General features: G+C 48.9%; 2 protein-coding genes across 5 annotated transcripts in view; both read left to right on the forward strand.

The window, feature by feature from the left end:
- PCDH11X (protocadherin 11 X-linked) overlaps positions 1 to 11327 on the forward strand; it is a 1464252-nt gene that overhangs the window by 1087542 nt on the left and 365383 nt on the right. The window lies entirely within an intron of this gene.
- LOC130290840 (uncharacterized) lies at positions 2486 to 8622 on the forward strand. The gene is made up of 2 exons (XM_056538966.1): positions 2486 to 3659; positions 6900 to 8622. Exons 1-2 carry the CDS (start codon positions 2688 to 2690, stop codon positions 6933 to 6935), a joined length of 1008 nt encoding a protein of 335 aa, XP_056394941.1. The 5' UTR covers positions 2486 to 2687; the 3' UTR covers positions 6936 to 8622.

Below are 11327 nucleotides of genomic sequence, written 5' to 3' on the forward strand. Positions count from 1 at the left end.
CTCGGAGGTATCCAGGTCCAAGATCAATCAGGATAAGTGTGAGAGTCTCTGGCTGGGAGGGGGAGATCCTGATTTTAATCTCCCGGACGCCCTTCCAGAGCCCCAAGAATCCGCAAAAGTCCTCGGCATCGAATTTGGTCAAGGGGATTACCCCAAACAAAACTGGGACAGCAGGCTTAAGATCGCCGCTCAGAAGGTGGATCAGTGGAAGGGTTGGTCTTTGACCCTCCGGAAAAGGGTTAACCTGATGAAAACTTTCCTGCTCCCTTTGCTGATATATCTGGGCAGTGTATGCATGTTGCCAGAACCTCTTTGGACCTGGGTCTACAGTGTGTTCTTCCAAATGTTATGGGGGAATAGACTGAACCTAGTAAAGAGGGAGGTTACTTACCGTACGAGGAGACTAGGGGGGTTGTGTATGGTCAACCCTGTGGTGTTCCTAGTGAATACCTTTCTTAAGACCAATATAGCAAACCTCTGGTCAGAGAGGGCTCCTCCGTGGGTATCCTCCTGTAGGGAATGGTTTCGGCCTTTCTTCCAGGAATGGGAGACAGGAGGGCAAGTGAAGGATCTTCGCACACCACATGGGCATCTCCCGGCTTACGCTACCCCGGCTCTGAAGGTTATTCGTTGGTGGGGTCTGGGGATGTGGGAGATTAGGACTCTGTCGAGGAAATTCCTTGACAAGAGGGTCCTGTCTTCTCATTTCCAGAGGCCATTGGCGCTCAAGGACTGCCCAAGTCGGGATCTGGAGGTGGGTTTAGAGCTTTTGAATTCTATCAGGATCCCCTTGAAGTTTTGGGACTTGACTTGGCGCTGCTTCCATGGGAAACTGTGTGTGAGGGACAATCTGAAGTGCAGGAGCTCTGATGACCGGGGATGTCCCCGCGAAGAGTGTGGAGGCATGCTGGAAAGCATGGAGCATTTTCTGCTTCATTGTCCCTTTAACACAGAGGTTTACAACAGGGTGGGCGCTTCCATTGGTTGGCCTCGGCTGGCCAGTCTCTCCTATGCGGAATGGGCCTATGGGGCATTCAGAAACCTTGGTGGCTGGGACCAGTGCACTTTATTCCTAGTCAGCTCAGTGGTCAGGTATTACACGTGGAACGCACGGTGTTTAGTGTCGACGCAGCGTAAAATCCTCCCTGTGGGTGAGGTGGTTAGGAACATTCTTGGTGACCTGGTGAAGGTGCGTTCTCTGGAGTACGAGAGGCTGGGTGCTGGCAGGGCCTCTCGTCTGTGGAGGGGCTCTGCCTTTAAAGTGCCTTAGCCTGTTGTCTCCCCCTGGTGGTGGGCTGATGCTGGCACATTAGTCTTTTTGTTTTGTGCTGTAGATATATGGTGATATAGGGCTTGCAGGCACTGAACTTGAGCTTTAGGGGTTTGTGTGATTGAAAAGCCTTATTGTTGTTTGTTGTTTGGTTTGTATAGTTTGTATTATTTTGTATATATTTGTTTTGTTTGTACATTTATGTATATGTGTATATATGTATATATATTGTTTTTTTTTCTAGGGGTTGTGTAGTGTTGGGGTTTAGTGTTAGGTTGGGTGGTGGGTAGATGGGGGGAGGGGGGTTTCTGTGTGGGACCTTTTATTTAAAAAAAAAAAAAAAAAATCCTGGACTGGTTCATGGACGTCTGTTATCATGTACTGGGGGCATGGGATGCGGGACCAGCTCAGGGCCCAAAAAAAAAATAAAAAAAAAAATTGTATATTCTGTTTTTCTGTTTGCGGTGTTTGTTGGTGGTTTGACACATATTTATTATATTTATTATTTTGGGTGGGTAAATGCAACCGGACCAGTTTTTAGTTATTATTGTTGTTATTATTATTACTGTAAGTATTATTATTATTGTAGAGTGTTTAGTAGTTGTTGTTATTATAGCGGTGTGTTTGGTGAGAATGAGGCTGGACCAGAAGATACTTGGTTGGACATTTTTGGACTAATATGGACTCATTTTTGTATATATTATACAGGTGTATGTTGTTTGTATTATTGTTATGGTGATGTTCGTTCTTTTTGTAATGTTTTATATTTTTTAATAAAAGATCTACAGGATATAACTCAGGATCAGTACAGGATAAGTAATGTAACGTATATACAAAGTGACCTCACCAGCAGAATAGTGAGTACAGCTCTGGGGTATAATACAGGATATAACTCAGGATCAGTACAGGATAAGTAATGTAGTGTATGTACACAGTGATCTCACCAGCAGAATAGTGAGTACAGTTCTGGAGTATAATACAGGATATAACTCAGGATCAGTACAGGATAAGTAATGTAATGTATGTACACAGTGACCTCACCGGCAGAATATTGAGTACAGCTCTGGGGTATAATACAGTATATAACTCAGGATCAGTACAGGATAAGTAATGTAATGTATGTACACAGTGACCCCACCAGCAGAATAGTGAGTGCAGCTCTGGGGTATAGTACAGGATATAACTCAGGATCAGTACAGGATAGGTTATGTAATGTATGTACACAGTGACCTCACCACCAGAGTAGTGAGTACAGCTCTGGAGTCTGGCCACTAGAGGGAGCATCTTCCTGTGAGTCTGCTGAGTGTGGAGGAAGTCGTTTGCTGGATTGTTTGGTGTGTGTGCGCTCTGAGCTCTGCCGTGTCATCTGTGCCGGACAGCGTTCTTCCTTCCCCAGAGGGAGAGCGTGTGTTCAGGCATGAGTGAGGAGAGGAGAACCCCAACACCTGCCCCCCGAATCAGGTCCGCGGGGGGCAGGGGGAGCCAGCGACCAGGTGTGGAGGGACCAGCGTCAGGAAGTGCATCAGAGGTCTCCGGGTTGAGGCGCTCTGCCAGGAGGTGCAGCGATGCATCTCCAGCCACCCCTGAACCCGTAGAGACAAAGAGCAGCCGCAAGGCTGGCCCTGCAAGTTGTGGGACTACAAGTGCAAGAAGTTCCGGAAGCACAGGTACTGTGACAACAAGGCTTGACAATGTGGACTGTGATACTCCTCCTGGTGCAAAGCTAAATGCCCACGGATGTGTGGAGGAGGATTGGGGGATGCCTAGGGCCCGGGAGTCTGGAGTCCCCCATAACTCTCGTGTGGCAGAACACATCCGTGGATATGAGGAAGCAAGGGGCAGCTTGTATAGGCTCCAGGAGGAGGTACGGGAAGCAAAAGCCCTGATGGAAACTGCGGCGAAACGACAGAAAGCTGAGCTGTCAGCCCGGATTAAACAGCTGAAAAATGAAATAAGGATACTGGAGAAGAAGAGAACTTTTATTTTAGAGAACAGCGGGCCATTTAGGGAAAAACTTTTAAATGAAGACCGCTTTCATACAATGGAGAGAGAGAAGCAGAGACGGCTGAGGGGGCTTCAGCCACGGGTGGAGGAGGAAGGGGACGCTGCGGAGGCCGATAATGTTGAGCCAAATCCACCCGGGGGTCTGCAACATCTGACCCCATACAGTGGGCTCCCTGCAGGGCAAGTGGCGATGTCATCTGGCCGTGGCTCTGGCGGTTCGGGGGATGAGAGCAGCACCAGTCACCAGGGAGGGGCGCTGATGGCCCAGATCCAGCTCCTAGAGTCCCCAGGTCGCCTCCAGGACTTCACGTTTGGGGATGAGTTACCAGAGGAGGCACCTGGGGGAAGGAAAAAGAAGCTAAAGAAGACCAAGCTCCAGGAGCAGGTAACATTTGTATATACCCCCCTCCCTGAGCCCCCCGGACTGACCGCAGGGTCAGCTCACTGTGTGAACCCCATTTCTCAGCCCAGCCTGAGTTCTGCTGTGGACTCAGTGCAGGAGAGTGGGGAGAGTATGGAGTCTAGTGTGGCGGTGAGCTCCATCGCTGTTTGTAGTAACAGTGGTGGAGCAGACAATGTATCGGCTGTGAGGTCGGACAGTGATATTTGCCCAGCGATGGGCATGGATGGCTCTGGCACATTGGGCTGCTCCCTAACGGGAGGGGGGGGCAGCTTTGTGCCAGAGTCAGCTGCGGGAGCTCCGGTGGCTCTGAGCGTTGGCACTGCTGTTCCTTTGGAGCAGCGGTGTCATCGTGAAAGAGCTGCTGGGGCCAAGATGTCTTCGCCTCCCAGAAAGACTGGACTAAAACCTTTATTTTGTATTGGCGCCGCTTATCCAGAACAGCGGCGCCCAGGAGCAGAAAACTCCAGTACTGATGAGGCGGAGGGTACCAGTAAAAACAGGCCTGGGGCCACTAATAAACAGGCTAGGCAGGCTTCCCGGTCCTTGTATAAAGGACCGGTGACCTGTCCTGTGGTGGTGGCTCCAGCTCTGGTACCCAGTGATGCTGATGGTACACTATCTGCACCAGAACGCACCGGTCCAGCCAGTATGAATGAGGAGGTTAATGTTGGAGTGAATTGTAGCATGGGCTGTAGCACGGGTGGAGGTATGGGGGGCACATCAGCTAAAACAGGCAATAATGGTGTGAGTATGGATTATGTGGAGGAGGGTGGTGAAGGGGCACAGATTAGTGGTGGGGATGTAGGGCCTGGTCCAGTTGCACCCCCAGCGGTGGCAGCACCGGTACGCAGCTACGCAAATGTCACCGCTGGGGGGAGGGGGGCACCTTCCTCGTCTTCTGGCTCTGGGGGGGGCAATTTGCAGCAGCGTCTCCTGGGGGCCTTAAGGAGAGGGGAGAGATCAATCAATGTAGAGGGTAGGGAGGTTGATCTATCCTTTTGGATAGAAAGACATGGTCTTTCAGCCTTCCGAGAGGAAAGAGGGGGGGATACTGTGTGGTCCCTCCCAACAGCCGGGCCAGGTGGTCTCCGAAGGAATGTGGTCCGGCTGAGGTGGAGAGGCAGTGATACATGTCCTCCAAGATCTAAAGTTGTTGAGCTTCTGCTGAAGTTGGGCTTTAAGGCAGCTGACATCTACGCCTTAATACATCCTTATGGTACCCCTGAGTTCGATATCAGCTTTGTTCGGCCAGAGGGGCTTGAGCTCTTCTGGTCAAATTATGAGCTGGTAAAGAATGAGCCCGGCTGGCGAGACTTTGCCATTCAGGCGGTGTCTCGCCAAAACAATGTCAAGAAAGTGACCGTTTTAACCCGTAACGAATCACTTTCTTGTATTGACATCATGACGTGGCTAGGTCGGTATGGAGAGGTGGTGGAGGTCCCAAAAAAGAACAGGGATGAATATGGCATCTGGTCAGGGGCCTGGACGTTTATGGTCAAGCTTAAGCTTTCAGGAAACACCGTTACCCATATACCATCTGCGACCTTCCTCGGAAGGGATCGTATCCAGATCTTCTACCAGGGTCAGCCGAAGCTCTGTCACAGATGTGGTGACCCCACACATTTTAGTGCCAATTGCACTGTGCAGAAGTGCACTCTGTGTGGGGAAATAGGCCATCTCGCTGCATCTTGTGCAGAGATTAGGTGTCACCTGTGTGGTGACTTAGGTCACCCATTCAGTCGCTGCCCTCGTTCCTTTGTCAACGCGGTTGTTGCCCCAGTGGGGGTAAGCCATGAGGTGAACTCTGCTGGGGGGATGGCTGGCGGGGATGAAGGGGTGCAGGGGCCAGGGAAGAAAAGTAAGCAGAAGACGCCTGCCCAACTGAGGCGTCTCAAGAAGCGTCAAAGGGATAGGGAGATTCGGGAGTCACTGGAGCATCAGCCAGCTGAGGTGGCTTCTGATCCTGTCCCTGCGACCAGTGTTACTGCTGAGGCCCTGGGGGATAGTGAACTGGATGAGGAGACTGGAAGGATCCACAAAGAGGAGGATACTGTCTCCTCGCTGTCCTCCCATGGTGAGAGCGTGGATGAGGACAGAGGGAGATGGGCAGAAACAAAGCGGGGTACTCGGAGGAATAAGAAAAAGGGAGATTTAAAATCTTCTCCCACCCGCCAGATGCCAAAGGAAGGTACAACTGACCCCCCTCTGATTTGTCTCTCCAACCGGTTCCGAGCCCTCCGCGACATTTCCTCTTCAGAGGAGGAGGCTGGGGGTGAGGTTCCGGATGTTGCGGTGGGGCCCACAGGGGACCCTGAGTCCTCTCTCCCTGGGGAACCTATGTCTTCAGGGGGGGGGACTGGCTCAGAGTCAGGGGACGAGGAAAATGTAAATAAAGGGAAAATGGACACATCCATCTCACTAAAAAGGGGTAAACCATCATCTGATGAGGAGGGTGGTGGGGTGGATGGGAAGGATGGTGGGAAAAAGAAAGCTGTCTAACTCAATCACCCTTGATGGCGGCACCCTCTCCGTTGACTCTGGCATCCATTAATGTTGCCAGCATAAAGTCAGATACGGCTCGATTTGCGGCCTATGATTTTTTTGCCCATATTAATGCTGATATTTTATTTTTGCAAGAGACCAGGCTAACAGATATGTCATCTATCTACAAGGCTAAAAGAGAGTGGAGGAATGGGCCCTCCTACTGGTCTCTTGGGGCCGAGCCGTATAGCGGAGTGGCGGTCCTTTTTACCGCAGCGGTAGAATGCCGACGGGTTATCGAGTTAGAAATGGGGAGGTGCCTGATCTTAGATGTCCTCATGAAGGGACAAGAACTTCGCCTTATTAACATCTACGGCCCACAGTCTAAGTGGGACCGGAAGTGTCTCTTTATGAGGATCAAGCCCTATCTTTTTACAAGTCGGCAGGTGGTCTTTGGAGGGGACTTTAATGCTGTCACGAGGCCCCAAGACAGGGGAGGTGCCAGAGACAAGCTGACTTATGATAGCGTCGCCCTAAATAGCATAGCGAGTGAGGCTCGCCTGGTGGATGTCCACATCCGGCACACCCCAGGCCACGCGGGATTCACCTATCATAGGGGTAGTTGTAGGTCTAGGATAGATAGGTTTTATTTAAAGGAGGAGGCCGTCTCTTCAGCAGTGTCTGTTGTTGAGGTGGAGTTCTCCGATCACTGTTTAATTTTGTTTTCTCTGAATGTTACAGAGACCCCCCGGATGGGCAGAGGCTATTGGAAGCTGAATTCGTCTCTCTTGGAAGAAGCGGAGATAAGACAGTCCTTTGAGGATTTTCTTCAGAGCCAGGTACCATTGCTGGGCCTTTGTAGCAGTAAGTCAGAGTGGTGGGAGATCTTCAAAAAAAGGGTTGCGAGATTCTTCCGCCAGCTCTCAGGCCTCAGAAGCCTAAACAGGTACCGTTTGTACCAGGGCCTGAGGAAGAAACTTGAGCACCTTGTCTCGACTGGAGGTAGTCGTGATGATATCTCCAGAGTGAAATCCTTGCTGATGAGGTGTCAGTACGATAGGCACGCATCTTTGGTTTTTGAGAGGGATTACGGGAAGTACCGCTCGCCCGACCCTTACAGAAACTGCAAGATGTCAGTGAATAGTAAGGTAGTCTCAGGACTGATTGATAGTACGGGATCCTTGAAAAGGTCCAGATCAGGGATCTTGGAGGTCGTCAGATCCTTTTACTCGCACCTCTTGGGAAGGAAGGATCTAGATCGGGATAAGGTGTCAGCTTTCTTGGCTGAAACCATCCCTGAACTAGGAGTAGACCCCTCTCTTGACGTTTTGACAGAGATGATCCGGGAAGAGGAAGTCAGGATGGCTATTGATGGGCTTGCCCTCAAGAAGTCACCCGGTCCAGATGGCTTAACATCTGAGTTCTATAAGACCTTTAAGGACACTTTGGTTCCCCTGTTGACCGAGGTATTTAATGAGTGTCTATCCTCGGGCACTCTGCCAAAGTCAATGAGGAGGTCAGCGCTGATCATCCTGTCAAAGGGTAAAGACCCGTTCCACATTGAGAATTGGCGTCCCATAGCGCTTCTCAATGTGGACCGAAAGATTCTGGCAAAAGTGCTGTTTAACCGGCTGGTGGAGTTTGCACCCCGGCTCCTTTCGGGGGCTCAGCATTGCTCTGTTCCGGGCCACAGTACATTTAGTGCTGTGCTCAGTGTCCGAGAGGCTGTGGAGCAGGGTAGGGCTGGCCACTGGAAGGGGTACTTGCTGTCCTTGGATCAGGCAAAAGCGTTTGATCGGGTTAACCATGAGTACCTCTGGTCTGTTCTTCTGAGATATGGCCTGCCGGGGGGGTTTGTTGATTGGCTTAAGACCTTGTACGCAGGGGCAGAGAGTTTCCCGCTTGTGAATGGTTGGATTGGCCGCTCTTTTGAGGTTGGGTCTGGTGTCCGTCAGGGTTGTCCTTTGAGCCCGTTGCTGTACGTGTTTGCAATTGATCCTTTCCTTAGGAGGATTGATTGTGGACCGTTGGCGGGGGTGAGAATGGACCTGGCGGTGCCGGATTTGGCTCTGAGGGCGGTAGCGTATGCTGATGATGTCACCGTGTTTGTCTCCTCACAAGAGGAAGGCCAATGGGTGATGTCAGAGGTGGACCGCTACTCGGAGGCATCCGGGTCCAAGATCAACCGGGATAAGTGCGAGAGTCTCTGGCTGGGAGGGGGAGATCCTAATTTTGATCTCCCGGACGCCCTTCCAGAGCCCCAGGAATCTGCAAAAGTTCTCGGCATCGAATTTGGCCAAGGGGATTACCCCAAACAAAACTGGGACAGCAGGCTTAAGATCGCCGCTCAGAAGGTGGATCAGTGGAAGGGTTGGTCTTTGACCCTCCGGGAAAGGGTTAACCTGATCAAAACATTCCTGCTCCCTTTACTGATATACCTGGGCAGTGTATGCATGTTGCCAGAACCTCTTTGGGCCCGGGTCTACAGTGTGTTCTTCCAAATGTTATGGGGGAACAGACTGAACCTAGTGAAGAGGGAGGTTACTTACCGTACAAGGAGACTAGGGGGGTTGTGTATGGTCAACCCTGTGGTATTCCTAGTGAATACCTTTCTTAAGACCAATATAGCAAACCTCTGGTCAGAGAGGGCTCCTCCGTGGGTATCCTCCTGTAGGGGATGGTTTTGGCCTTTCTTCCAGGAATGGGAGACAGGAGGGCAAGTGAAGGATCTTCGCACACCACACGGGCATCTCCCGGCTTACGCTACCCCGGTTCTGAAGGTTATTCGTCGGTGGGGTCTGGGGATGGGGGAGATTAGGACTCTGTCGAGGAAATTCCTTGACAAGAGGGTCCTGTCTTCTCATTTCCAGAGGCCATTGGCGCTCAAGGACTGCCCAAGTCGGGATCTGGAGGTGGGTTTAGAGCTTTTGAATTCTATCAGGATCCCCTTGAAGTTTTGGGACTTGACTTGGCGCTGCTTCCATGGGAAACTGTGTGTGAGGGACAATCTGAAGTGCAGGAGCTCTGATGACCGGGGATGTCCCCGCGAAGAGTGTGGAGGCATGCTGGAAAGCATGGAGCATTTTCTGCTTCATTGTCCCTTTAACACAGAGGTTTACACCAGGGTGGGCGCTTCCATTGGTTGGCCTCGGCTGGCCAGTCTCTCCTATGCGGAATGGGCCTATGGGGCATTCAGAAACCTTGGAGGCTGGGACCGGTGCACTTTATTCCTAGTCAGCTCAGTGGTTAGGTACTACACGTGGAACGCACGGTGTTTAGTGTCGACGCAGCGTAAAATCCTCCCTGTGGATGTGGTGGTTAGGAACATTCTCGGTGACCTGGTGAAGGTGCGTTCTCTGGAGTACGAGAGGCTGGGTGCTGGCAGGGCCTCTCGTCTATGGAGGGGCTCTGCCTTTAAAGTGCCTTAGCCTGTTGTCTCCCCCTGGTGGTGGGCTGATGCTGGCACATTAGTCTTTTTGTTTTGAGCAGTTGGTTTATGGTAATATAGGGCTTGCAGGCGCTGAACTTGAGCTTTAGGGGTTTGTTGTTTGGCTTATAGTGTTATATGTATTTGTTATTGTATTTATTGTTGTAGTCTATTTGTATACTTATATATTGTTAGTCTGTGTATATTTTATGTAATGTATATATTGTATATATTGTGTGATGCCACCTGGGGATTGGGTTTAGTTTAGGTTGGGTGGTGGGTTAAAAAGGGGGGAGGGGGTTTGTATGGGACTTTTATATATACAGAAAATCCTGGACTGGTTCATGGACGTCTGGTAACATGTACTGGGGGCATGGGATGCGGGACCAGCTCAGGGCCAAAAAAAAATAAAAAAAAAATAGAAAAATAAAAAAAAGTGGTGTTATTTTGTTTGTGTTGGTTTTTATTATTTTGTATATATTATTATTGTTGTTGTTGTTATTCTTTTGGTATATTACTGGTATTGGGTTTTTGGTATTGCAACTGGGCCAGGAAAATCACATTTAGTATTAGTGTATATTAGTGTATATAGTTTATTAGTATGGTATGGGTATTATAGGAATCTGTCTTTTGTAAATATTGTATATATTTGTTTGTGTGCAGGAATGAGTGTGGGGTGGACCGGTGTTGTATTTTATGCTATGGTGATGGTTTTATGATCATTATATTGATATGTTCTGTCGGATATGATATGTTTATGTTTTGTAATTTTTTTATTGTTATGTTTGAAATTTTAATAAAAGATCTACAGGATATAACTCAGGATCAGTACAGGATAAGTAATGTAATGTATGTACACATTGACCTCACCAGCAGAATAGTGAGTACAACTCTGGAGTATAATACAGGATATAACTCAGGATCAGTACAGGATAAGTAATGTAATGTATATACACAGTGACCTCACCAGCAGAATAGTGAGTACAGATGTGGAGTATAATACAGGATATAACTCAGAATAAGTATTGTAATATAATGTATGTACACAGTGGGGGGTATATAACAATGGAGTTATGTGTTTATTGCGTATATTTGGCACATTTTTTTGGCATCAAAATTTGTCGCATTCTCTCCACTTTAATTTTGTAAACCTGCTGGATTTTGACGGTCCTGCTGATGATTTTTGCAGTGGTCAGTGATTTATCATGTGCGCCATCTGTATTTTGGCACTAATTTGCCTGTTTCTGACGCATGTTTGATGCAAATCACCGCCAACAATATTTGGACATGGAAAACACACATACCGAAGGAAGAATATGGTATGCGCCAAAGTTGCTAAAGGACATGCGCCAAATGATAAATTTGGCACACGCCCGTAAAAAGCTAAATTGAAAAAAAAATGGGTAAGAAGAAACTGACAACAGGTAAAAATTATAAATCCCCCCCCCCCCAGTGACCCTATTTTTATGAAGATCATTCCTGTACGTAAGGTCTTTTTAATCCTTTTACGTGATTTTAAAGATGGTGGATGTTACATGTGTCACTATATAAGTGAATACTACATCTAGCCGTCTTTCCTCTCTTGTTGCGCTCTACAATGTATCATGCATATGGCAATTAAGAAATTAAAATGTTATTCAATGTCATGTGTCATATCCGTCCAGACGGCGGCGTTCTATCAGACGCTAAGTGACGGTACAATGCGTCTGTCTTACTCAGTTTGGTAATATATTCACATCCAA

Source organism: Hyla sarda, chromosome 9 (genome assembly GCF_029499605.1).
Source record: "Hyla sarda isolate aHylSar1 chromosome 9, aHylSar1.hap1, whole genome shotgun sequence".
In the NCBI taxonomy this organism is placed as follows: Eukaryota; Metazoa; Chordata; class Amphibia; order Anura; family Hylidae; genus Hyla; species Hyla sarda.

What these genes read in the sequence shown, in the direction of transcription:
- LOC130290840 (XM_056538966.1), top strand. Translation starts at nt 2,688, where the DNA reads ATGAGTGAGGAGAGGAGAACCCCAACACCTGCCCCCCGAATCAGGTCC. An exon ending in AGACCAAGCTCCAGGAGCAG is followed by an intron (nt 3,660 to 6,899) that starts GTAACATTTGTA and finishes TGAATGTTACAG; the next exon opens with AGACCCCCCGGATGGGCAGA.